The sequence below is a fragment of the Arvicanthis niloticus genome, unplaced genomic scaffold (assembly GCF_011762505.2).
Source record: "Arvicanthis niloticus isolate mArvNil1 unplaced genomic scaffold, mArvNil1.pat.X pat_scaffold_73_arrow_ctg1, whole genome shotgun sequence".
Classification (NCBI taxonomy): Eukaryota; Metazoa; Chordata; class Mammalia; order Rodentia; family Muridae; genus Arvicanthis; species Arvicanthis niloticus.
The window spans coordinates 179,424-204,175 of NW_023046343.1; the positions used below are offsets into that span (position 1 = coordinate 179,424).

Here is a 24,752-nt window from a genome sequence, read left to right on the forward strand (position 1 = left end):
TTAGGTACACATCCGACACTCCCCCACACCCCACACACACACACTGAGGTGGGGCCTCATTGTGTAGCCCAGGCAGTCTTTGAACTCCTTCCTCAGACTCTCAAGTGCTGGCATAACAAGGCCAAACATGCCTGGCAAACTACTAGAATTTTTCACTTTTATAATTTTTCCCACCCTCTTTTCAAGACAGGTTTTCTTTATGTAGCCTTGGCTGCTCTTGGAATTAGCTCTGTAGTCCCAGCTGGCCTTGAAATCATAGAGATCTGTTTTCCTCTGCCTTCTGAGTGCTGCAATTAAAGGTGTGATACAGTGCCTGGTTCATGTTTGTGATTCTTGTCAGAAGTTATACTGGCATGGCACAGTTTTTCTCCTTCCTTATTAGGGAGTTAAGTCCCCAAAGACCACAGATTGAGATGTCCTACCTTTGTTAGCTTTCTCAACAGCAGTCTAGTCCCAGAGCCAGGGCAGCAGGGGTTCCCAGTCACCAGGAGTCTGACTCCATGCCAGAGATCAGCCTGCTGCTGCCACTGAGAACCCAGATAGCATGGAATCTTTTCATTCCAAGCTGCACTGCTGAGAGCTCTATACTGATCTCTGTCTTTTGAGGGAATTAGAGCCCCAGCCTGTGTGACTACTCAGTGCCTTGCAGTATTGTGTGGGCATCTTATTGAGAATCTATTGATATATAAATCTGACTGATGAATTATATGCTTCAAGAGCTTTGATTTACCGGATTAAGAGGATTTGTTACCACCAGCCATAGGGATGGATGGCATAGAAAGAACTAGCGGCTCTGAGGTAAGAGAACCAGAGCTGGGAAGACCACTGTATTGGGGCTTCCCTTGGAAGTGGTGAGCCTGGGACTGCTGGGGATAGAGTAGCTGGACAGAGCATGGGGTGATGCCAACTTTAATATTTCCTGCAACAATACCATAAGCTCAATTAAACTTTGATTTTCCATCTTCAGGTTTTTCAAGACAGGGTTTCTCTGTGTACACATACATACATAGCCCTGACTGTCATGGAACTCACTTTGTAAACCAGGCTGGCCTTCAACTCAGTTCTGGTTGACTCTGTCTCCCAAGTGCTGGGATTAAAGGGGTGCTCTGACACCACCGGGCTTTTAATAATTATTTTTTTTAAAGATTTTTATGTGTGTTGCTGTTTTGCCTTTAAGGACAGTTGTTAGCTGCTGTATGTGTGCTAGCAATTGAACTCAGGTCCTCTGGAAGAGCAGCCAGTGGTCTTCACTGCTGAGCCATCTCTCCAGCCCATATGCCCTTGATTTAAAAAAAATGGTTTGAGAAATAAAAAAAAGGAGGTCAAGAATTCAAAAGAGATTAGTGAGGAGAGTTCTATGGAAAAGTTTAAAGGAGGAAGGGGGAAAGGGTAATTATAGTCTCAAAAAAGGTCTTTTTTAAAAATTTGCCACATGGCTTCTGCAGTGAGAAGCTGCCCACATGCCCTGGTCATCTGAGTCAAACCTATAGCAGTGAAGTGACAAATGTCACAGACAAATTGCTCTTACAACTAGCCACGGGTTTTGTTTCAGAGATGGGTTCTCATAATGTAGCCCTGGTTGGCCTGGAAGTAGCTCTGTAGACCAGGCTGGCCTCAGAACTCAGATCTCCCACCTGCCTCTGCCTCCCCAGTATTTGGATTAAAGGTGTGCACCACCACATTTGGGCTCTTCACTTCTTAGCAACACTGAAATCACCAGCCTGGGCTTGCAAATAGACTTTTATTATCATTGAGGAAGAGGACACATAACCTACTCAGTTTTCAAGAACATATGTTCAAGGTATATGCCATCAGATAGTTGTGGGTGGGACCATTTGTCATCATTTGAATTATGCTCACATTGTCATATAATGTTTTGTTATAAGAGCTGTCAAAGGAAAAACAAGATGTCAGTACTCAAATGGGAGTGAAGCTTATCAACTGATAATTAGACTATCATGACATTACAGTCCTGAATTTGTTTTAAAACTTTTTAATACTTACTTGTCATGTGTGTATGTATATGTATGCACTCCTGTGTGTGTACCTGAGTATGTATGTGCCTATGCATGCATGCCTGTGTGTACGAGTAACTGTATACATGTGTGTGTGTACCTATGTGTGTGCCTGAGTGTGTGTGTGTGTGTGTGTGTGCCTGTGTGTGTGTGTGTGTGTGTGAGTGCATGCCTATGCTCATATACATGGAGTGGATAGATAATAACCTGTGGGAATCAGTTCTCTCCTTTCACCAAGCAGCTTCCAGAGACTGAACATTCTATTCTTACACTTTTCCAAGGTCCTTACTTCCTTGACATCCCCCCTCATAAATAACAGTAACCTGCCATTTCAACTTTTGCTTCAGACCCTGACCTATGCCTACCAAGTCCTTAATGTCATGCAACCTTGGCACTTTAAAGATTGCTGGCTATATGTACACCGTGAACTAACTCACAATTGCCACTTACAGCATCTGCAGTGACCCTGTCAAGTCATCTTCAGCTGTCATCAGCTGCCCTGACTCTGCTGTTGTCAAGACCCCGTACCTTTTCTCTATCACTCTTAACTATAGACTTAAGGTGTTTCTCATACTAATCTATATATTCAACTATCTTATTCACAAGGTCAAAATTTCAAGTTAATTTAATTGTCTTTTAAATGTAACCTTAAAAGGTTTATCATCGTGCTAAATTTAAATAGAATCAATCTCCCAGATAGAAGGAAAAAGCCCTTCTTGCTCCTTCTGCTCCACAAAAGGTTTTTGTCTTCCCTAAATGCGTCTCAAATAGTGTTCATGCTGTTAACAGATTTATCTCTTTTGTAAACTTATAAGCTCCAAGAAACCCACTCAGATCCATGTAACCAAACAGACTCCATTTAGATAAGTACACTTGCCAATCAATAGCCTAAGTTTCTACCTGTTACCTATTCCAGAGGATGGGATTCCCCTCTTGTTCCCTGGGATTGGGACTTCAATCACTCCAACCACCAAGACCTAAGGGTTTCAAATATACACCTAAGAAGATTATTCTCCCCAAAGTACTAAACTGTATTCTCTACCTCTAATATATATATTATATATATACATACCATATATATATATATTTCAGCATCTTGCTATATCCAGGCATCTACTCAACATCTGTATCCAGAACAGCTCCAGAGAAACAACAGATGTGCCAGCACCTGCTCTCACAGACACAGATGCTTCTACTACACCTGCTTCTTCCTATCCACAGATGGTCCCACAGATCCTAGATAGCAAAGAAACAGCCAATTCTCCTAAGACTGGACCAACATCCCCATCTTCGTTTTCTTAGGTTTCCCAGGGACACAACACCTCAAAGTCAGCAGGAAATAGCTAAAGATCAAGATGGTCCTATCCCTGGTTCACCACCACCTCTTTCTAGTTTCTCCTTTTAAAAATTAAAGCAAAATGGAGGAATGTGAGCATGCCTTCTAGGCTCCAGCCTAGGCAACAGCCAGGTAGGCCTGGCTTGCCATAAAAGGGGCTGTTTGTCCCCTCCTTGCTCTCTCTGCCCCTTCTGTCTGACTCTTTTCTCTCCTTAACCCCCTTTTCCCTTTTCACTCTCCCCCTCCCCTCCTCTCTTTCTCTCCTCCCTAATCATTGCCTTAAATAACCTCTATTCTATACTATACCCATCATATGTTTGCTACCTCAGGGGGAAGGGATGCCTCAAGGTCGGCCCACCAAGGCACCCTTCCACCTCACCAGACTTTGCTCACAAAACATATCCTGGTTTTTTAAAAACACAACATAATCTACTTCTTCCTCTGTCTGCTCTGAACTCTTCTAGATGCCTCTGGCTGCTCTCTCATATCTACAGTAAACAACCTTAATCATTATTATGGAGAGTCATGTCAGCAGTTTCTTTACTGAATCCCCTCAAATAGCAAAAAAAAAAAAAAAAAAAAAACAAAAAAAAACAAAACAAAAACAAACAAACAAAAAACCTCAAAGCATTTCCAGCAAAATCAGGAACAAGACAAGTATATCCACAATCTCTACTCTCCCTCAAAATGGTATTGTTTTAGCAAGAATAATCAAACAAAAGAAGCAAACAAAAGGGATGCCAATAGAAAAGAGAGGCCAGAGTTGCCTCATTGGCAGACACAATGAGCCTGTACTTCGAGACCCCGAGACTCCACCGGAACACTCTTAGAACTGATAAACTTCCAGCAGATTGATAGGCTATGAAGTTAACATGGGAAAGAACATTAGTGCCCTTCCTATACAGCAATAGACACAGTGAGAGAGGATCAGGGAAGCCATCCCATCCACAGCAGCCTTGAAACACCACCCTAAAAGGGCCTGGTGGATGTGGTACACACTTTTGATCCCAGCAGGCAGAGATTGGTAGATCTCAGAGTTTGAGGCCAGCCCAGTCTACAGAGCAGCATCCCCCAAGGTTCTTACACAGTGAAACCCTGTTCCAAACCAAAAATACAACAACAAACAAACCCTAAAGCAAGAGGCCAGAGTGATGGTTCAGCAGCTCAGAGCAAGTAATGTTCTTGCAGAAGACCCTAGGTGGGTTCCCAAAGCCTACACAACATCTCAGTCTCTGGCCTTGGCCAGCAGGCACCAACCACAAACTAACACAGGCACATACACATATAAAATAAAAAATATATCTGGCACCAACCATAAACTAACAAGGCACATACATATATAAAATAAAAAACATGTCTTAAAAAAAAAAAAGGAATACCTGGGGAAACCCAACCTAGTATGTGAACAATCTCTATGATAAAAACTTTGAAACACTGACAGGTACTGCAGAGATGGCCTAGCTGAGGACCCGAGTCCAGCCCACAGCTCCAGTGCCCACAGCTTACAGCCATCTACAACTACAGTTTTAAGGGACTTGACACCCTCTTGTGACCTCCACAGGCAGCAGACACACTTGCATCACACATACATATATACACAAAAAACACTCATAAATCTAAAAAAGGGGGGAAATCAGGTGTGTGGTGTAAACCTTTTGACACATGGGGAGCCAAGATAGGTGGATCTACATGGGGACTTCTAGGACAGTCAGGTCTATACATGGAGATCCTGTGTCATCATCACCAACAACAAAAAGATGAAATCACAATTCACATCCAGGTAACTTTTGCTACTCATTGGCCAGACTCACCTCATGAATATCCTGGGTGGAAATCTGGGCCTTGGGATTTGCAATACAGACAACTGATCTGTCTTGTTGGTTTCTTGTTAAGCCACACCCAGAGAGATAACATGCATGTTCCAGAAATCCTGCAAGGAAACCCCAACAATATTTGGACACCAGACAGTTGAGGGGCAACTCAAACCAAAGAAGGAATGTTTCAGTTTCCTCTACCTTGTTGAAGGCTTGTATAAAAGTTGTGGGAAGGATGAAGCAGACACAGTCAAGCACACTGGAGGTTGGCCATTGGTTCAGATACAGTTACTTTTTAATGTGCTTCTATACATACAAAATGGGTACTGTGGGCTGGGTCTGGAACTCAGTGGGCAGAGTGCTTGGTTCTGTTCCTAGAGGCCTATAAACTGTAACCCAGTTCTCATTTGGAGGCAGAATAATCAAGGTCATTGGTGTTTTCTACATGAAGAATTTGAGGTCAGCCTGTAGTACATGAGATCCTATTAAGGAAGGAAGGAAGGAAGGAAGGAAGGAAGGAAGGAAGGAAGGAAGAAAACAAAGGAAAAAGAAGCAAAGAAAGAAACAAAGAGAAAAAGAAACAAAACAAATAAAACAGCCAGATATAAAGATGTCCCAGTCCCAGTGAAGGCAAGCTGCAGATCTTGAGTTTGAGGCTAGTGTAGTCTACATATCAAGTTCCAGGCTAGCCACAGCAATATAGTTTCAAAGCAAACAGAAAAGGTAAGATTTTTCCCATCAGGAGAACCAATTCCACAAAGTTGTCTACACACACACACACACACACACAGTGCCATGGACACACATCACATACACACGCTAAAAATAAGTGAAAGAAATTTAAAAGTATCTCTCTATCAGAAAGCTGTTCTGAGGAAGTTTTTAGAAAAAAAAAAAGATAACTAAAGCCTATCTAGTAATTTCCCCATTAAATTCTCTCTGTACTCTAGGGAAGGTATGAAGCCTTCAGGGCAAGGGAGTGATACATAGAGCTGGTTTTAAGATTTTGAGCAACCACTCAGCAGATCACAGAGTGGTTCTATGGCTAGCCTAGCAAGGCAGCTCCATCCCATTAAACCACAAGTCCCTTCCTCTTAATGAGTGAGAATGTAGGACTGCAGAGAATGGGAAAAACCAAGTGGGTGTCTCTTCTAGCTAACCTGTTGCCTTCATGTGAATTTCCTTGTAAGTGAAATCTTCTGGCTTTTCCAGGGACTTGGTGTGTTCTTGCCATATTTTATAATGAAAGAACTGCTTCGGCTTCTCCCCCGAGTTTCCACATCGGAGATGGGTTTCTATGCCCCTCGAAGGTGGCACTGCCTACAGCTGCACGCATCACTGAGCTAGACCTGGGTGAGCCCTAGCCATCCGAGCCCCAAGTCCCTGCAGTGCAGCCTGCGCTATCCACTTCACTCTCACCTCCTGCAAGCTGCTCTGCTCCACAGAGGACGCCCACGTGGTTGCTACGGAAAGGATGGGCGTTTCCCCTGATTTGTGCAGTGGTCAAAGGTCATCCTTTCAAGTTCCCTTTCCGGTTCTGGTTACTGTTGGGTGCCGACTTTTAGCAGAAAATGGCTATCAGCTTTGCAGCCATCTTGAGCCATATACCCTGACATGAGATTTGAATTACAATCGCCTACAACAGCTGAGAACACTCTGATAATCTTGGTTTAGATACCTTGAGATTAAAGGTGTGTGAGATTATAGAGATCAGAGTTAGAGGCAAGCCCTAAGGGCATGATTAAAGGTGTAACTTAGAGGCGTGGCTTAGAAGTGAGACATATAAAAGGCAGAGACAGAACAGATCAGAATTGAGACGATAGAAGACATTAGTCAGACTATAGAAGACAGAACCAGAGATCAGAGAATATAGACGGAGATCAGAGAATATAGAGGGATCATCAGAGACGAATCTCTGACATTAGGTAGAATCTGCTGTCACCCTCGCTCTTGCTGGAACCTTGACCCACAGACCGGAGCAGCAGCTTGGGCCGGGATACAGTGGCCACCCAAACGTGGGTCGGCCCGGGCCTCAACATTTTGCCTGGGCTGCAACATTATTTTGGCCGACCCAACGTGGGGCTAGTGCGGTCCCCAACAGGTTCCAGAATCTAGTTTGTTGTGGGCTGGCTCTGCGGTGCGGGCTGTTTCTTGAAGTCGGTTTCTGAAGTCCAGGTGTGGGCCAGGGTCGCTCGTTTTCCACCGCTGCAATCATGGCGGCCTCCACAGCAGCCGGGAAACAGCGGATTCCTAAAGTGGCCAAGGTGAAAAACAAAGCGCCTGCAGAGGTACAGATAACTGCTGAGCAGCTTCTAAGAGAAGCTAAAGAAAGAGAACTCGAGCTCCTCCCGCCTCCACCTCAGCAGAAGATCACAGACAAAGAAGAATTAGAGGATTACAAACTACGGAAAAGGAAGACTTTTGAAGATAACATAAGAAAAAATAGAACTGTGATTAGCAACTGGATAAAATATGCACAATGGGAGGAAAGTCTAAAGGAGATTCAAAGGGCTCGATCCATATACGAGCGTGCTTTAGATGTCAACAACCAGACTATTCCACTCTGGCTGAAATATGCAGAAATGGAAATGAAGAACCGCCAGGTCAACCATGCCCGAAATATCTGGGACCGTGCTGTAACAACTCTGCCACGAGTCGACCAGTTCTGGTACAAGTACACACACATGGAGGAGATGTTGAACAATCCTCCTGGTGCTCGGCAGGTGTTTGAACGCTGGATGGAATGGCACCCTGAGGAGCAGGCCTGGCACTCCTATATCAACTTTGAGCTGAGATACAAAGAGGTGGAGAAGGCCCGCACCATTTATGAACGCTTTGTGCTCGTGCACCCTGCTGTGAAGAACTGGATCAAGTATGCTCGGTTTGAAGAGAAGCATGCTTATTTTGCTCAAGCTCGGAGAGTCTACGAGAGAGCGGTTGAGTTTTTTGGGGATGAGCATATGGACGAACACCTGTATGTGGCCTTTGCTAAATTTGAGGAAAACCAGAAAGAATTTGAAAGGGTACGAGTTATCTACAGATATGCCCTGGATAGGATTCCAAAACAAGAAGCCCAAGAACTCTTTAAAAACTATACCCTCTTTGAGAAGAAGTTTGGTGACCGGAGGGGTATAGAAGATATCCTCGTGAGCAAGCGGAGATTCCAGTATGAAGAAGAAGTGAAGGCTGATCCACACAATTATGATGCATGGTTTGATTATTTACGCTTGGTGGAAAGTGATGCAGAAGCTGACACTGTGCGGGAAGTCTATGAGAGAGCCATTGCCAATGTGCCACCCATCCAGGAGAAGAGGCACTGGAAGCGCTACATCTACCTCTGGATTAACTATGCACTCTATGAAGAGCTGGAGGCCAAGGATCCTGAGAGGGCAAGACAGGTATATCAAGCGTCTTTGGAACTAATTCCTCACAAAAAGTTCACGTTTGCCAAAATGTGGTTATATTACGCACAGTTTGAAATAAGACAGAAAAATCTGCCATTTGCCAGAAGAGCTCTGGGAACTTCCATAGGCAAATGTCCAAAGAACAAGTTATTCAAAGGTTACATAGAACTGGAACTACAGCTTCGAGAATTTGACAGATGCAGAAAGCTTTATGAAAAGTTTTTGGAATTTGGACCTGAAAATTGTACGTCATGGATTAAGTTTGCAGAATTAGAGACAATCCTTGGTGATATTGAGAGAGCTCGGGCAATATATGAATTAGCCATCAGCCAGCCACGCTTGGATATGCCAGAGGTACTTTGGAAATCATATATTGATTTTGAGATTGAGCAGGAAGAAACTGAGAGAACAAGAAACCTTTACCGACGGTTGCTTCAGCGAACACAGCACGTCAAGGTATGGATTAGTTTTGCTCAGTTTGAGTTATCTTCTGGGAAAGAAGAAGGAAGTGTGGCTAAATGCAGACAGATTTATGAAGAAGCTAACAAGACCATGAGAAACTGTGAGGAAAAAGAAGAGAGGCTTATGTTGCTGGAATCCTGGCGAAAGTTTGAAGATGAATTTGGAACAGCATCAGACAAGGAGAGAGTAGACAAACTCATGCCAGAAAAGGTCAAGAAAAGAAGAAAGGTCCAGGCCGACGATGGGTCTGATGCCAGATGGGTAGAAGTCTATGACTACATCTTTCCAGAGGATGCTGCCAACCAGCCTAACCTCAAGCTTCTGGCGATGGCCAAGCTTTGGAAGAAACAGCGACAGGAAAGAGAAGCTGCGGAACAGTGTACCTTCCCCCCAACCATGAGCAAGCCTGAAGAGACCTTGGTTACCACAACAAGGTCAAGTGACGGGATCTAGGTGGAGTTACCCACCTTGGCTGCCCTGAACACAGAAGCAGAACTGCCCCTGGGCTTGCCTTGAGACATCTCTGACTGTGACCTGGAACGACTATGGATTATCCCACCCATCTGGAACCAGGAGGGGTTGTGGGTTGGGTCTTCCCCTTTAAATTGAGAGCTGCACATTAAAGCTTTGGGCCTTGATCAGAGAACTTTGTCTTGGCCTCATCTCTTCTTGCCCTCCAGCCCCTTTCATTCCCAGCCCCCCTTTCAGGTGAACCCAGTTGACTTGTGGCCGAGGGCGGCTACAATGGTCCCTCCTGAGATGGTTACAGACAGGCAGAGCTTGAACCTACCTAACTAGTTCTTAGAGAACACACTGTGCTAACTTTACAGCTAGGACAATAGCTGGGGAAACAGCAAGGTGGGTGCATGGCATAGAGGTGAGCACATGTGACCACGAGGGGGAGGAGCAGGAGACAGCACAGACAGAGCCATGTTCACTTGACAGAGTAGATAGTGCTGGGAGGAAGCCGAGTGGCCACATTTCACAGATTGAGCTGTCTAACCAGAAACATTGCAAGGCCAGGGTATGCAGCTGAGGAGCCATGGGACCAGCACCCTAGGGTCCTGCCCCTGCTTCCCCAGCCAAGTTGGTCTCGTGGCCTGGCCAGGGTGGCCATCCCATCGTCCATAAGAGGTTTTCCAGAATCACTTCTGCTGTTCTAATCCTTTCTTTCCTTATAAACTTTACAGTCATGCTGGATGTAGTGGCTCACCCGGCATCCCAGCACTAGCAAGGCTGAGGCAGGACAATTGTTACAAGTTTGAGACTCCCCTGAGCTACAGTTTGAGACTGTCTCCAGACTCTCCTCTGCTCTCACTCCCTCTAACAACCAGCTGGCTGATGTCAACTAAAGACAGGGAAACAAGCTGGCATTTTGATTACAAGTTCATTGAGTCTGTGGATAATAAATACTATTTATTTTTCTTCTAGTATAAGTCTCATCCTGTTCCCCACAGACAAACCTGAGTTCAGTCCTGGTACCCATGTTGAAGGAGAGGACTCACTCCTACAAGTTGTCCTCTGACCTCTGTGGTACATGTGCACACACCCACACACACTGTAGACATACATACATACATACATACATATATACATACATACATACATACAGACAGACAGACAGACAGACAGACAGAGAAAGAGACAGACAGACAACAACAACCAAACCCTGCAGAAATAGAAAACAGAGTGGAAAATCAATTCTTTTATGTATTGGGGAGACAGTCTTACTGTGAGGTTCAGGCTACCCTCAAATTTGCAATTCTCCTGTCTCAAGTCCATTTCTGATCGTTCCAGTACATCCTTGGATTTCAGTGACCCATGGATGTTATTTATGTTGGAGCCCATCTGAAATTCTGGATTGTTTTTTTTTTTTTTTTCTCCATAGAGAGCTTCTTGCCCCTCCCAACAACACCTGGCCTAGGGGTTCCCTGATCCTCCCTTGTGGGACTGATGAGGTGCCCAGTTATATCGCACTCCCTGCTGAGGGGTGATCTACCTGCCCTGGGATTGTAGAGACTATTTCTATCTCTGGCAAAGTGGTATGCTGCAGGCTCACCCCGTTATTAAGATGGGGTCACCGTGGGTAGCCCAGAGCTTTGCCAGGGCCCTCTCCTCCTGGGCTCTGCTACATTCTTCTTCTCTCTCCAGCCTGTGAGGTTGCAGGGAGCCCTGCTTTTCAGACACCATTAGCAAGAGTCAGGGGTTCAAAAGAGGCCCTTGTTATTTCTTAGCTCCACGTGCTCCCCTGCAATCCTTCTTGGCTTTGTTCTCTAAGGCCGACCAGTGGATGTTTAAACTGTCTCTGTGCCCCAGTTTGTTGTTTGTGGAAAGAGAGTTAAATCTTGGACTTGCTTAGAAAAGCCCAAAGCACAACCCAGTGCCCCTTTTCCTGAGACTCCTGCCCTTTGTCAGTGGGCCAGGGACACAGGGATTCAGGCTTTGGGCCCCCTTCATGCTGGTGGCCATCTGAGAACACGGGGTGGCAGGTGAAGCTACGCAGTAGTCTCTTATTACTCATGGACCCTGGATCTGGTTGTGGGGTTGGAATTATTTTTTTTACTCTCCTCACTAATCCCTGCTGTTTTCTTTCCACATCCAGTTTCTGTTCCTCATTTCTTTCCACCCTGTGGGGAACAAAGCCATGGCAGCAGATAGGCTCCACTTCTCACTGTGCACCCCAGTGACCTGTTGCTCACTCCAGACCTGAGCAGGCATAGGGAACAGGGCCTGTAGGGTACCCCTAGATGTGTGGGATGGGCACTTGGGTACCGGCACTCCCCGGGTTTAGCCTAGCCCCAGGGCCCTTGGCAGGAGGGAAGAGGTGGTATGTTGGTATGTTAGCTGGGGACATGGCCACTAGTTAGTTATGTGGCCACAGGCATCGTGCACCTCACCTGTGGAATGACTTAACCCTCTCATGGACTGGGGAAGCCAGCAGCACTCTTAGCCTAGCCTAGGCAGAGCTCTCATGGTTTAAAGGCTGTCCTGAAAACCTAGGACTTTCTGAGGGACCACAGTTCAAGACAGAGTGGGGAAATAGCTCTTTCTTCTGTGCCTCTGGCCTAGGGTCTGTCCACTGTCCACACCTACCTTAATTAAGCCCAGTGACCCATCAGGAACTCTCAACTTGTTGCCCTGTGGGGTAGCCAGGTCCCCTCTTCCCAGGGACAGTCCTCTCTCTATTTGATTTGGATTTGATGAGCTGCTGAGCTGGGAGACTGCCTGCAGGTAGTGGATAAAAACCTGGGTTCCTGCTGGGGAAATTCTGGTTTCTGGGAGTCCACACCTCTAGGTTTGAGGATTTTCTAGTTGCATTCAAAAGAGCTGTCAGGGTTTGAGCTTTGTGAGTCTCACCAGCATGTGAGCAGATCATGACATATGGTTAAGCCTTGTCCCCATGGCCTTTGTGGGCCACTCCCATCAGGTGTCAAACAGATCAGCCTCTTGTGTCTCCTTTGTGTTGGTCAAATCAACTATAGCCTCAGGCCCAGAAGCCACCTTCTGGAACCTTTGTATGTAATATAAAGCCCCCCACCTGCACTTTTGAACACAGAGAGTGTCTCTCTCTGTCACTCTTCTCTGTCTCTCTGTATCTCAATCTCTCTCTCTCTCTCTCTCTCTCTCTCTCTCTCTCTCTCTCTCTCCCTCTCTCTCTCATCTTCATATCAATTGGCCCAGTATATACAGACCCTTTCCACTGAAAGTGATGGACTGTGTGACATACACTGTCTGTAAGACTTAAAGGTTCTGAGGAGGTTTGGCTGGGTTAGGAGAGCTGGTATGGAGGGCTTTGTCATTGAGGCATTATGCAACCCAGGAGCTCTGGCTTAGCCTTGTTCTCAGATGTACAATCTCTACTGTGTGACCTCATGAAAATGGCATACCCTCAGTTCCCATTACTGTCAAATGGAGACAACCCAGTAGATGCTAGTGTCCTCAGTAACAATGGCCCAGTTTCTGAGGAACGTGTGTATGTGTGTGTGTGTGTGTGTGTGTGTGTGTGTGAGAGAGAGAGAGAGAGAGAGAGAGAGAGAGAGAGAGAGAGAGAGAAAGAGAGAGATGGGGGGATGGTTCAGTTCTGTGCTTCCCTTTACTTGGCCACCTCCAGACAGGAGGAGGAAACATGGAACTTGCACATGGGAAGCAGGCATCCCATCCCACTCCTGCACTGAGCTGTGCTTGTGCTCTGCTCTCACAGGGAACTCAGGCTTCAGAACTATGTCCCAGAGGATGAAGACATGAAGAGGTGTCGGGTCCCCCAGGCCAAACCAGTTGCAGGTACATGGACCTCTTTTCCCCCATGTTCCTTCCAGTCACCCTCAGAGAAGAGGTACCAAGTCAGAGAGAGCCGTCTGGGGCATTCACACACCTTCTCAGGGAGCATACATAAAAGGGTCAGGAGGGCAGGGAGGAGGCCCCTTGTACCTCCAACCTGGAGTGGGCCACAGGTCCTCAGGGCATGAGGAGTAGAAGTGACCTGAGATCCTTGGGCAGCAAGGCAAGATGGTGAGTCCTGTATTGCTGGGGAGAGGGGCAGAATGAAAGACCCCAGAGAGAAGCTAACCATAGAGCCTCAGGGGACAACCAGCAGCAACACAAAGGCCAGAGAGAGCCTTGTCCAGATTCCCCACTCCTTTGACTGAGGGTGACAGATGTAGGGTGAAGAGGGAACCTCCTAGTCACAGGAGCAGATTTATCCTTGGTCCTGAAGGATCTGGCTTCGTTTGGTTTTGAAACAGGGTCTCACTGTGGAGCTTACTTTCTAGACCAGGCTGGCCTTAAGCTCACAGACATCTACCTGCCTCTGCCTCCCAAGTGCCACCATGCTTATCCAAGAATCTTAGTTTTTAATTCTTGATACCAACTTTCCATTGTGCAAGTAATGAATGAGTAAATACCTCATCAAAAATTCAGAAGTTGCCCTATTGTTCGTTGCTACTCCTCTTCCTGCCCCATGGAGTAGTGGAGGGTGGCATGGGCACCCCACAGGGTGGGAGGGTGATGAGAAACTGGCCCTAGGCCTCTACCAGGAGGCTACCAGAACTTAAGTTTGGCAGAAGAAAGGAATGTCAGAGAAACACATCCCTGGTGACAGATCTGAAGGCTGTCCACGTTGTTCTGTTTCAGGCATGCGTCCCCAGAAGGGGACACTCAGAGAGAGACCTAGGGACTTACTGGAGGCAGGAGGTGCCTGTCATGAGTCTGAGGTGGGATGAAAGGGAAGATAAGGCACCCAGACTCCAGCCATGCCAGACCTAGAGGCCATCCCTAGGACCTTCCCTTTTAGTGCCATAGCTCCCATGGACACAGGCTCCTCCCATTTTGTATCTGGAAGTCTGAGGCCCGGGCCTTGTCCACTCCAGCTATAGCCTGCTCTGTCCCTTTCTGGGCCCTGGGGTCTGCCTTCAACCTAGGAGACCAGATGTCTTCCAGGGTTGCTGCTGAGTGGTGTCCCTCCTCTTCCCTGGCACTTCGGAAACCTGACTGGTGAGTGTTGTCCATGAAGGCTGGCACAAGCCCTTTGGGGAGGTGATGGTGTTTGGTGCATGTCAGAGGCCTCGGCTGGGAGGACAGCCAAGGGACAGATAGGGAATAGGGACAAGCACTGCAGGCATAGCTCTGCCCAAGAGAGTCAGGGATGAGGGCTAATTAAGTAAGGCATGAGACATGGGCGAGGGGCCCAAGGGATGAAAGAGCAGGCATCCTTTCGAGCCTCTTTGTAGGGGCGAAAACTCACCTACTCTGGGGTCTCCGACTTAGCAGTGCACCCCTGTGTGCTCAGGATACCACAGTGAAGAGACGGATGGGCAAGCAGATAGGGCTTAGGCCTCTGTTTTCACTGTGAAGTATGGAACCCAATCCCTTCAAGCCTGGAAGCCCCTCTGAGTGAGCTGAGAATATGGGTGACGGAAGGTGCTGTAGGCACGTCTCTTGGTGCCTGTAGATCTGTGGGGTGGGTGACAGCACCTACCACAGTGCTTTAATTTGATGAAACAGCCATGAAGTGTATGCTGAAGGAACTGCAGAACTAGAGAACTCAGGCTGATTTTAGGAGTTCTGGAAGCCCCAGGAGTGGGGGTGGGAGGCCGTGGCCAGAGGGGGAATAGGGCTGACAGTTGGCTACCACAAGTTCCTCTCTGATGCTGACTCAGGGGACATAGAAGGGGGATCCCACGGAGCCAGCCACCATTCTGTTTCAGTCTTCTACCTTGACTGAGTGTGTGGTAGGCGTCCCCTTCTCTCAGTTACCTCGGTGGAGTTAGGAAGGCTGATGGATGATAGGGTCCAGAAGAGCAGAGAAGGTAGCATCATGTTCTCCCCAGAGCAGCATCTCAGGCAGGATAAATATCAAAGCCCTGCAGGAAGATCCCAGGGCCACACCATGCTAACCCTTAGCTTCTGCATTTCCCCTCTCTCCTGATGTAGGGATCTCAAGAGAGATGTGGCTAAGAAGCTGGAGAAGCTAGAGAAGCAGACCCAGAGTGCCATTGCAGAGATGATCTGTAAGTGCATTCTGGCCAGTGGGGGCCTGCCCTTGGAGCAGTGACTTCAGCACAGACCTTTTCCACTTCTCTGCTCTCTCTCCATCCAGGTGAACGGCTGAAAGGCCAGGAGGACAGCCTGGCCTCTGCAGTGGCTGCCAACATTGAAACAGAGGCCTGTGACTCTGACTGACATGTTTTCCTATTTCATCTCTTCAGCACAGACATCTCCTCTGATGTAAATTGTGCTTTTTAACTTCTATAAATAAAGCTTTCTTTAATAGAGTCATGTCGCTTCTATTTTTCTAAAGACAGGCAGAGTTCTTGCAGTTTTGACATCAGAGAAGACCTAAAAGGGGCTGGAGAGATGACTCAGGGTTGACTGACTGCTCTTCCAGAGGTTCTGAGTTCAGTTCCCAGCAACAACCACATGGTGGCTCACAGCCATCTGTAATGGGATCCAATGCCCTCTTCTGGTATTTCTTAAGACAGTGAATGTGTACTCAGATACATTAAATAAATTTAAAGAGAGAGAGAGAGAGAGAGAGAGAGAGAGAGAGAGAGAGAGAGAGAGAGAGAGAACCTAATAGTAGTCCCAGTATAGAAGAGTTTAGTAACCACTGACATTATTTTAGGAATTCTTCCAGGATCATTATTAAGAATTAAGAAATCATCTATTTGTGGGGCGGTGGTGGCCCACGCCTTTAATCCCAGCACTTGGGAGGCAAAGGCAGGTGGATTTCTGAGTTCAAGGCCAGACTGGTCTACAGAGTGAGTTCCAGGATGGCCAGGACTACACAGAGAAACCCTGTCTCAAAAAACTTAAAAAAGAAAATGAAAAAAAATTGTCTATATAGCATCACAAGACAGTACATCTTCATTGTTCTCCAGAGATCTCCTCATTAAGTAGGGTTAATACCTATTGATAGTTACATATATTTAATAACAGGAAACATATCAACAGCAGGAATCTTTCCTAAAAATCAATTTCTGATGGGCCTTGCCTACCCTAGTTCTGTCATAAATTAGAATCCAAAGTGGACCCATCTCGGGAATGTCACCTGCTAGTTTCTAGCTTCTCCCAAGTTGGCTCCTGACAGTTTATTTTAGGGCTTCCTCTCACCCTAACTCATGAAGTGTGCTGGTCCATGTGTGTTGTGTTCCTTCCATATGGTGGCCCAGCTTTGGCAGACAGTGCCAAGGACTTAGGTCATGCAGTACAGTGCATGTGCACACAGAAGTTAGGACACCCAAACAAAGTAAATATAATCATTCAGATGACAGTTTTGAATCTCCTTGTGGCTGCAGATAACCTGGAATACCAGCAGTCGAGGGAGGCAGGGGGATCAGGGGTTCAGATCATCCAGCTACAGGCCAGCTTGAGGCTAGCCTGGGCCATAGAACCTTGTCTCAGGAAGTAGAAAGAAGGTGGTTGTTGGGGTTGGGGCAGGCAAGAGAAGGGAGAAGAGAGAGGAGATGTAGGGAAGGGAAGGTTTAGAGGCATTTCATGTGTTTTGCCTGAGTGTATGTTTGTAACTGTATCTCTGCCTGGTGCCCAAGGAGACCAGAAGAGGACATCAGATGCCCTGGAACTGCAGTTCCAAATGGATATAAGCCAAGGGGAATTTACAGCCATGGAAGCTGAACCAATAGCCCCAAAATAAGTGTCTGTTTTATTCTCAGAGGAATAAACAGTGCTATCCCTCTTTACACAACAAGAATTAGATGTAAGAGCTGATCAGAAACCCTGAAAATCAGCTCAGAGTGGGGTTACACACCTGTAAGTCCAGGTCTCTTAGATTGAGGCAGGAATTTGAGGCCAGCCTGTGCTATAGACAGATGCTCTCAAAAGAGAACAGCCTAACACCAGGTTGAAAATAAGGGACTAGCAGATCTCTGGTGAGCACAGGATTGGCAAAAAGTAGCAGAGACAGCTGGAGTAAACTCGTTGCAATGGAGACTTAGACATGTGTTTTCAGCTACACTGATGTGCTGCGTTTGGGGATCAGGAAGGTTGGCACAGTGTGGTGGCAGACAGTGAGACCACTTTGGCCAGTAGTGTGTGTTTCCTCTGCCCCTTAGTGTTCTGGTGGACTGTTACACTTGTAGGCCAGGTGCCAGGCCAGGAATTTCATAGGATCACAATAGCTCATGCACACACACACACACACACACACACACACACACACACACACACTTAAAACCATTAGGGATACGTGTCCCTTTGTGTGTCTTCCACCAACCCCCGGCTTCACCTTTCCATGGTGGCACCTGCATTCACCTCCGGCCCCATTCACCACACTCACTGTCACTTAGCTGGCCATTAATATATCAGGGCTTCCACAAGCTTCAACAGTGTAAGGAGGCTAGGGGGATGAGAGTGATCTAAGCCAGGCACGTCATCCATTACTGAAAGAAAGGCAGCAAGCCAGGCTTGCCCAGGGATGTGGGAGAGAGACATGGCTAATATACTGGCATCTTTTGGAAAGATCAGTAAGGTTGACTGCTGAACAAGACTGATATGGAAGACATAAGACCCAGGAATGAGATGAGAGTGTCATAGTCCACAGACATCCAAATATAAAGGCACATTACAGATTCAAGCGTGACAAAGGCTAGAGAGACGGCTCAGGGGTAAAAGTCAGTCCTTGCTGGGCAGCCCAGACATCCTGTGCTGGAGTCCTGGAACCCACGCAGAAGTGGAAGAACGTACTCCACAGAGTTGTCCTCTGACTTCTGTGTGTGCGAGTACACGTGCACATGTGTACACGCACAGACACTCTACCCTCCAGACTATACCCCCAACCCCAGGCTAACGGGTAACTTTAGATCCTACTCATGTCCCAAGTAAACCTCATCACATCCCCAGGAATTATCACCCTAAGAGAGCTGAAAGGCTGGGCCAAGTCAACAGCACAGGTGAACCCTGCCCATAGTCAAGTGGAGTTCCTTAGAGCTGGAACAGAGTCAGACACAGCAGGATGGGCTAACCTCCAGCCTGCTACAAAACTGAGAGACAGGACATGCCCCATGGGAGTGCCTGACTCTGGTCCACTTTCACCCTACCCACCACACTGGGCTCCCCACCCAAGCAAAGATGGTGAAGGCACACAGGTACTGCTTTTCTGAGAAAAAGACCATGAAGATGAGGCTGTGCAAGTACAGCCCCTCCACCAGAATCCAGTAGTAGTTGTTTGCCAGGAAGTAGAGGAAAAAGGTCACGACCACTAGGCAGCCAGCCTAAGAGACCAACCAGGGTTAGTTCCAAAAGGTAGAACCTGCATCTTATAGGCAAGGTTTGGTTTTCATTGGGGGTGGGGGGTTGGGGGGGCAGGAAGTTCACTCTAGGCTGCTGGGTTGGGACAAATGTAGTCCATAACTCTGTCCAGGAAATAGACTCAAGGAAGGGGGCAGAGAAGAGACCCCTGAGATGGGGCATCAGAACTTTGAGACTGGATTGGAGATGTCTTCAGTCCTTATGGCAAAGTTCCCTTAGGGTTGCAGGGGGAGGGGGTGGCCTCCCTTTGAAGGTCAAACACCCTCTGTCTAGGCTATGGCTGAGTCACACCCCTCTCCATCCCCTATCCTACTGATCCCATCTAGTTCTAGGGAATCTGGTTCTATGTAAGAGCTCTGTGTTTCAGAGAGGTTTTTCACCATTCTAGGCATGGCTTGGCTATCTTTTTAAAAAAGGAAGTTGGCCCAGCCCACCCTGTTAGGCACAAGCACCCTCATCAAAGTTCCCAGCCAGCCTCAAGCCATCTAAATCCACTAGAACGCTGTGCTTTGCCTGCCATCTTTAATGTGCAACACATATACTTTTTAACAATTTTTCCAATACCTCTGCACTCCTTACACACACACACACACACACACACACACAAACACACACAGACACACAGACACACACACACACACACACACACACACACACACACACACACACACACATGGAGAGAGAGAGAGAGAGAGGAGAGAGAGAGGTGCATGGTCATGTCTGGTTGTGAGTGCTCTGGTGAGCAGACAGCATTTTCCTGGGTACAGGATGGTAAGGATCACCTGAGCCTGCTGACTTTCCCCTGCCTGATCCATCTCTTTTAGGCCTTCACTCTGGCTGGGTCTCCCTCTATTGAGCCCACCCTAGGTATCCCTGACTGTCCTGGAAGTCGCTATGTAGACCAGGCTGGACTCGAACTCAGAGATCCATCCACCTGCCTCTGTCTCCCAAGTGTTGGGATTAAAGGCATTCACCACCGCTGCCCCGTGCTGGTCAAACTCTTTCTATACTGTGGTGCTTATTTGGCCCTGGTTGCTGTTTGCAGGATCCTAGGCAGGGAAGGCAGCCTGACTCTGATTATGTTGCAGCTCCAGAAAGGGATGAGTGATCCTTCTTGAGTTCATAGGAAGAAGCCATGCAGCCAGGTCTCCAACTCAGCAGGTCTGGAGTCCAGCCAGAGAGTGGACAGCGAGGCTTAAGAGCAACCACTCATCAGGAGAGTTCGAGGTGCCACTGGCTGCTGCTGTCTGTAGAGCAGGGAGAGGATGACCTGAGAGTGAGATGGGATTGAGAGTGACCAAGGCAGGTTTCTGAGTGTTTGTCTGGTAGTGGGGCTTTAAGAAGAGGTTATCCTATGTAACCACACTGAACCCGACCCCATAATTTTCATGATGCCTCAGCCTCTGAAGTGCTGGAATTACAAACGTGCACCACCTCATCAGGCTCAGGGAAAGTTTCTCAAGGCATTTGCTCTTGAAGAATTGGCACAAGTGCATAAGGATGGCTAAGTATTCCAAGAAGGCAATCAGGAAAGGAGTGTGCAGGTTAGGCAAAACCAGAGCAATCCACTCCCTCTATTCCCTTCCTCTAAGGTCTGATTCACTTGCTTTTCTAGGAATTTGGTTCCACTTAAAAATTAACTGCCCCAGGACACATCCTGGGAGGAGCACATTCCTTAGTCCAAGGACACCTGCTGGATTACCCTGCTGGATTAACATTCAGAGGAAACAGGGATTAACATTCTCAGACCACAACTGCAGGTGGGGAAGGCCCTAGGCAGGTAGACACATTCCTCAGGAGGAACCAATCCTCAACATTTACAGACAAGGGTGGTCCTTGCCACCTCATTCCCCAAAGACCAATCAGTTTAAAAGTCACATTGTTCCACCAATCATATTGTGCCTAGTCACTGTTTCTCTAGTCCACCCCTTAAACAGTATAAAAACTGCTCTTACCTTCAACTTGAGGTTCTTCTTGGTTCTTCTAGCCTGTATGCAGAGGACTCCAGTGCACTGGGTTATTATTATCATCCAACCTCAGGTTATTGCAGTGAATCCCGTCTGTGAGAGTTTCTGGGGGAGCGTGTATCCTGGTTTTAGATCTTGTAAGTCCAACACTTTCTGACTGAGTCTGTGTGAGGCCAGAGCAGAAAAGGAGGGGGGCCTGTGAAAAGATGGCGGCTGCTCCTGCTGGTATGTGCCAACTTGAAGAAGAGGCACTGATGCTGAAAGAATGGCTGAAGGCCCTCCTGGAGAAAACTGGGTGCAAGGACAGGGGAGATGGGAGGCCACAGCGCAAGAGGCTCAGAGAAGAAGAGGAGGAGCACAAGGAACCCAGGTTTTGGAACTATGTCCCAGAGGATAGAGACCTGAAGAGGTGGCAGGTCCCCCAGGCCAAACCAGTTGCAGTGGAGGAGAAGGTGAAGAAGCAGCTGGAGGATGCCAAGCCAGAGCCTGTCATTGAGGAAGTAGACCTGGCCAACCTAGCACCTCGGAAACTGGATTGGGATCTCAAGAGAGATGTGGCCAAGAAGCTGGAAAAGCTGGAGAATCGGACCCAGAGTGCCATCACAGAGCTGATCCACGAAAGGCTGAAAGGCCATTAGGACAGCCTGGCCTCTCCAGTGCACGCCACCATCCAACAAGAGGCCTGTGACTCCGACTGAGATGCTTTCTGTGTTTCATCTCTTCAGCACACACACATCCTGTGGGAAGGTAGTCTCAGACAGGGATGGGGTTAGGCTGGCCAGCACTTCTGGGTCTTGAGAACTGAGCCAGCCCACTGAGTCTCAACTTCTGTTGGTTGTGACAGTTCATCTCCCAGGGGTTTCCACTACCCCGAGTGGGTCAAAGCTGTGATCTGTACATATGTATGTAAACAGAGCTTTGTAAGTTCTGAAAATAAAGCTGCATTTAGTAGAGTTGTGTCGCTTTCAGTTTTTTTGGTGCTCGGGGGTTGGACTTGGGATGCAGAAGTTTTACTTACTGTTCTTACTCCTGGTTAGGGCCAGCCTAGGTGAGCCTAGAGGGGTGGGCAGCGCCAAGGTTGACCTTCTGCTCCTAGTCTCTAGTCAGACTCAGCAGTGGTCGCCTCGGAACCCTTAGACCACAGATATAGAGACTGGGATTGTCCTCTTAAGACCCCTCCCAAGGCCTTGCAGTAGTTTGTGCCAAGGAAGGAGAGAGTCCCACATGGTCCTCTGGACCCCTTCCAGTATGAGAGTGAGGAGGCTGCACTCTGAAGAACTTCACAAAGAACATGGCAGATTAGAGGCTATCACACTGCTCTCCCCGATCCTGCACTGCTACCAGCCATGCATCTCTTTCCTCTCCCAGTCAGAACTATGGGTCAGTTCTACTAGAGATCAGGCTATGGTATGCTAGGGTTTAGCTGTGATCTTGGAGCCTGGACTAAGCTGTGAGCCTCTGTGTTGATTCTCTAGATGACAGCCTGGAAGCATGAAGCTGATGTAGGTATAGCCATCTGGAGCTCCTCTCTGGGAAGATTACACCTGCAGTTTGCAGGGTCAGCCCCTGCAGACTTCTTTCCTGTTCTGGTTCTTCTTGAAGCAGCAGAGTGAGAGGAACTTCGAAGGGGGTGAGACTTGGTCTTAGGAGATATTTAGGGTTGTTGTGTAATAATTGAAGACCCCAATACTCAGGAGACCCTTCCTCAAGTCTCAGGAAATCACAACCACCCAAAGATCACAAGAAACCATACCTGGATGCAATCAGCAGAGGTTTATTAGGGAAGAAACATGGCAGCCAGCAGTGTCACCATGCACTTGCGCAGGAGTGGGGTTCCACCCCAACATCCAGTCCATGGAGGGTTTGAAAGTGAAAAACCACAAACCAGGGGACGGGGGACGGGGTGAGGAGTTGCCAAGGATACATAACATAAGAGTAGCGAAACATTCCAGAGAAACCCACCCTGAAAGGTTAATAACCATGTCACTGTGTCCCACCTTCTCATTTACCAACTACTTCAGATTAACGATCTTCACTTCTTCCTGCTATAGCCCCACCTAGGTGGCTTGCATCTTTTTTCTGTGGTCAGGAATGCCTTCCTGCCTTGGGCCTCTCCCACCCATAGCTGGGCCTACTGCCTGAGGCTTGATTCAGGGAATAATGTCCTCCACCTGGAATGTGTCCTGGGGTAGTGAAAATCTTACATTCAGAAAAATGGGACCTGCATTTTTCTGCCCAGGTCTAAGGGCAAAGAAATCTACACATATTTCATAAAATGGCCTTTATAATTTTTCACTCTACATAATAATAAAGCATTTACCTATCTAAGTCTAAGTCACTTTGCTACTGTAGCTGACCTACCTTGGAGGCCAGAAACTGCAGTCTCTGGCATTCAACACCTCAATGTAAAACAGCAGGCTATTAAGTAAAGGATTAATTGTTAGAGCTTTTCCCCTTTTGTGGGGAGCCTGCAGATATCATCCTTGCAGCCATCTTTAGCCATATACCCAGACAAGAGACTGGATTACAATAGCCTACATTGCTGAGCACATTCTGATAACATCTGGTTTTAGATACCCAGGATCTTCCCTTGGGTGTGTGAGACTTAAAGATGTGTTACTTAAGGGTGGGACTTAGAGGTCAGGTTTAGAGATAAGGGCTAAGGGCATGACTTGAGGGAGAGACTTAGAAGGGAGACATATAAATGGCAATAGGCAGACAGAAGAAAGCTATAGAGAATTGGGCACTTGGAATATGCACATGAGACTTGAGACTGGAACTTGGAGGCACTAGGGACTAGAAACTCAAGACTTGGGACTTGGACTAAGAAGAGAGACTGAAGGATAAACAGGATTGAATCACACTCTGTCTGGTCTCCATTCCTTGCATCTGTTCTCTCTCTCTTTCTCTCTCTCTCTCTCTCTCTCTCTCTCTCTCTCTCTCTCTCTAGCTGAACCCCGACCCATGTGGACTGGAGCAGCTTGGGGCAGTGTGGGCTCTAACAATTTAGGCCCCAAGGCTTTCGGTAGTGTGGGTTCCAATATTGATAGTGTGGTCACTGACATTTTGGCCCCCAAACGTGAGGCATCTTGGGCCATGACACCCTTTGTCTAGATGCCTCTTGCTGGTCAGGCTAGGGGGAAGGTTGGAGCAGTAAACTCCTATTGAACCAGGGGAAGAGAGTCAAGCTAGCAGGAGGAAAAACTTTTACATAATCAAAGATGGAATAAGCTCATATAAATTCATATTCATAAGCTCATATAAATTCACAGATTCATGCATGCACACTTATACATTTCCATTCTAACCAGTGAGGCCCAGTTTGCATATGTTCTCACAATTACATATGGAACCACACACACATCCATACTAACATGCATTTGGAGCAAAAGACTAAGCACCAGTGCAGAAAGAACTCACTCATTCTGGATGAAAAACGAGCTTCAGTCTCTATTGCACAGAGAAGGAAAAAGCTTCTGCCCTTTTATTGCTAACTGAATTAAACCCAAATCTGTAAGAGAAGAAAGCTTTGTTCTCTTTAATATGACTACGCCTGCCTTGCTATTAAGAAAAGGCCTGTTCTGTCCCATGGGCAGTAGAAGCCTGCCTGCTCTTTCTGCTCTCTCTGGAGCTTCCTCTGTTCTCCTCCTTCCCTTAGCATGCTGCATATTGCTCTCTTAGTTTTTTAAGTTGCCTTATAGTTTATGAGTTATTCCACTCTGCATTCTGGTCCTACTCCCTCCTCCTGCTCTGATGTCACAGTGATGTCCTTACTCTTAATACCATTGCTCCCAATGGTATGCCTTTACTTCTAAGTTCTTCTTGTGTTCCATTTTGTCTACAAAAGTTCTCCTCAGCTCAGTTCTGACTCTTCTGGTCGTCCTCAGCACATAGCCATCTTTCAGAATACATGATCATATGGTATAAAAAGTTCATCACAAGTTTACACATAAATAAGTTTACAACAGAGAACGTTTACATGCATAGACATT

The 24,752-nt window shown here is 47.1% G+C and overlaps 1 protein-coding gene and 2 pseudogenes across 1 annotated transcript in view; all 3 read left to right on the top strand.

Annotated features, from left to right (window-relative positions):
* Positions 1-15,801, top strand: part of LOC117702382 (coiled-coil domain-containing protein 12-like) — a 154,794-nt gene extending 138,993 nt beyond the window's left edge. The window contains exons 3-4 of the mRNA XM_076706436.1: positions 15,461-15,537; positions 15,627-15,801. Of these exons, the coding sequence (XP_076562551.1) occupies positions 15,461-15,537; positions 15,627-15,709 (160 nt within the window). The 3' untranslated portion in view covers positions 15,710-15,801. The remainder of the gene's footprint in view (positions 1-15,460; positions 15,538-15,626) is intronic.
* LOC117702367 (crooked neck-like protein 1 pseudogene) lies at positions 7,304-9,484 on the top strand (annotated as a pseudogene).
* A 5,165-nt stretch (positions 15,802-20,966) lies between the features above and the next one.
* Positions 20,967-21,398, top strand: LOC117702388 (coiled-coil domain-containing protein 12 pseudogene; annotated as a pseudogene).
* The last annotated feature ends 3,354 nt before the right edge of the window (positions 21,399-24,752 follow it).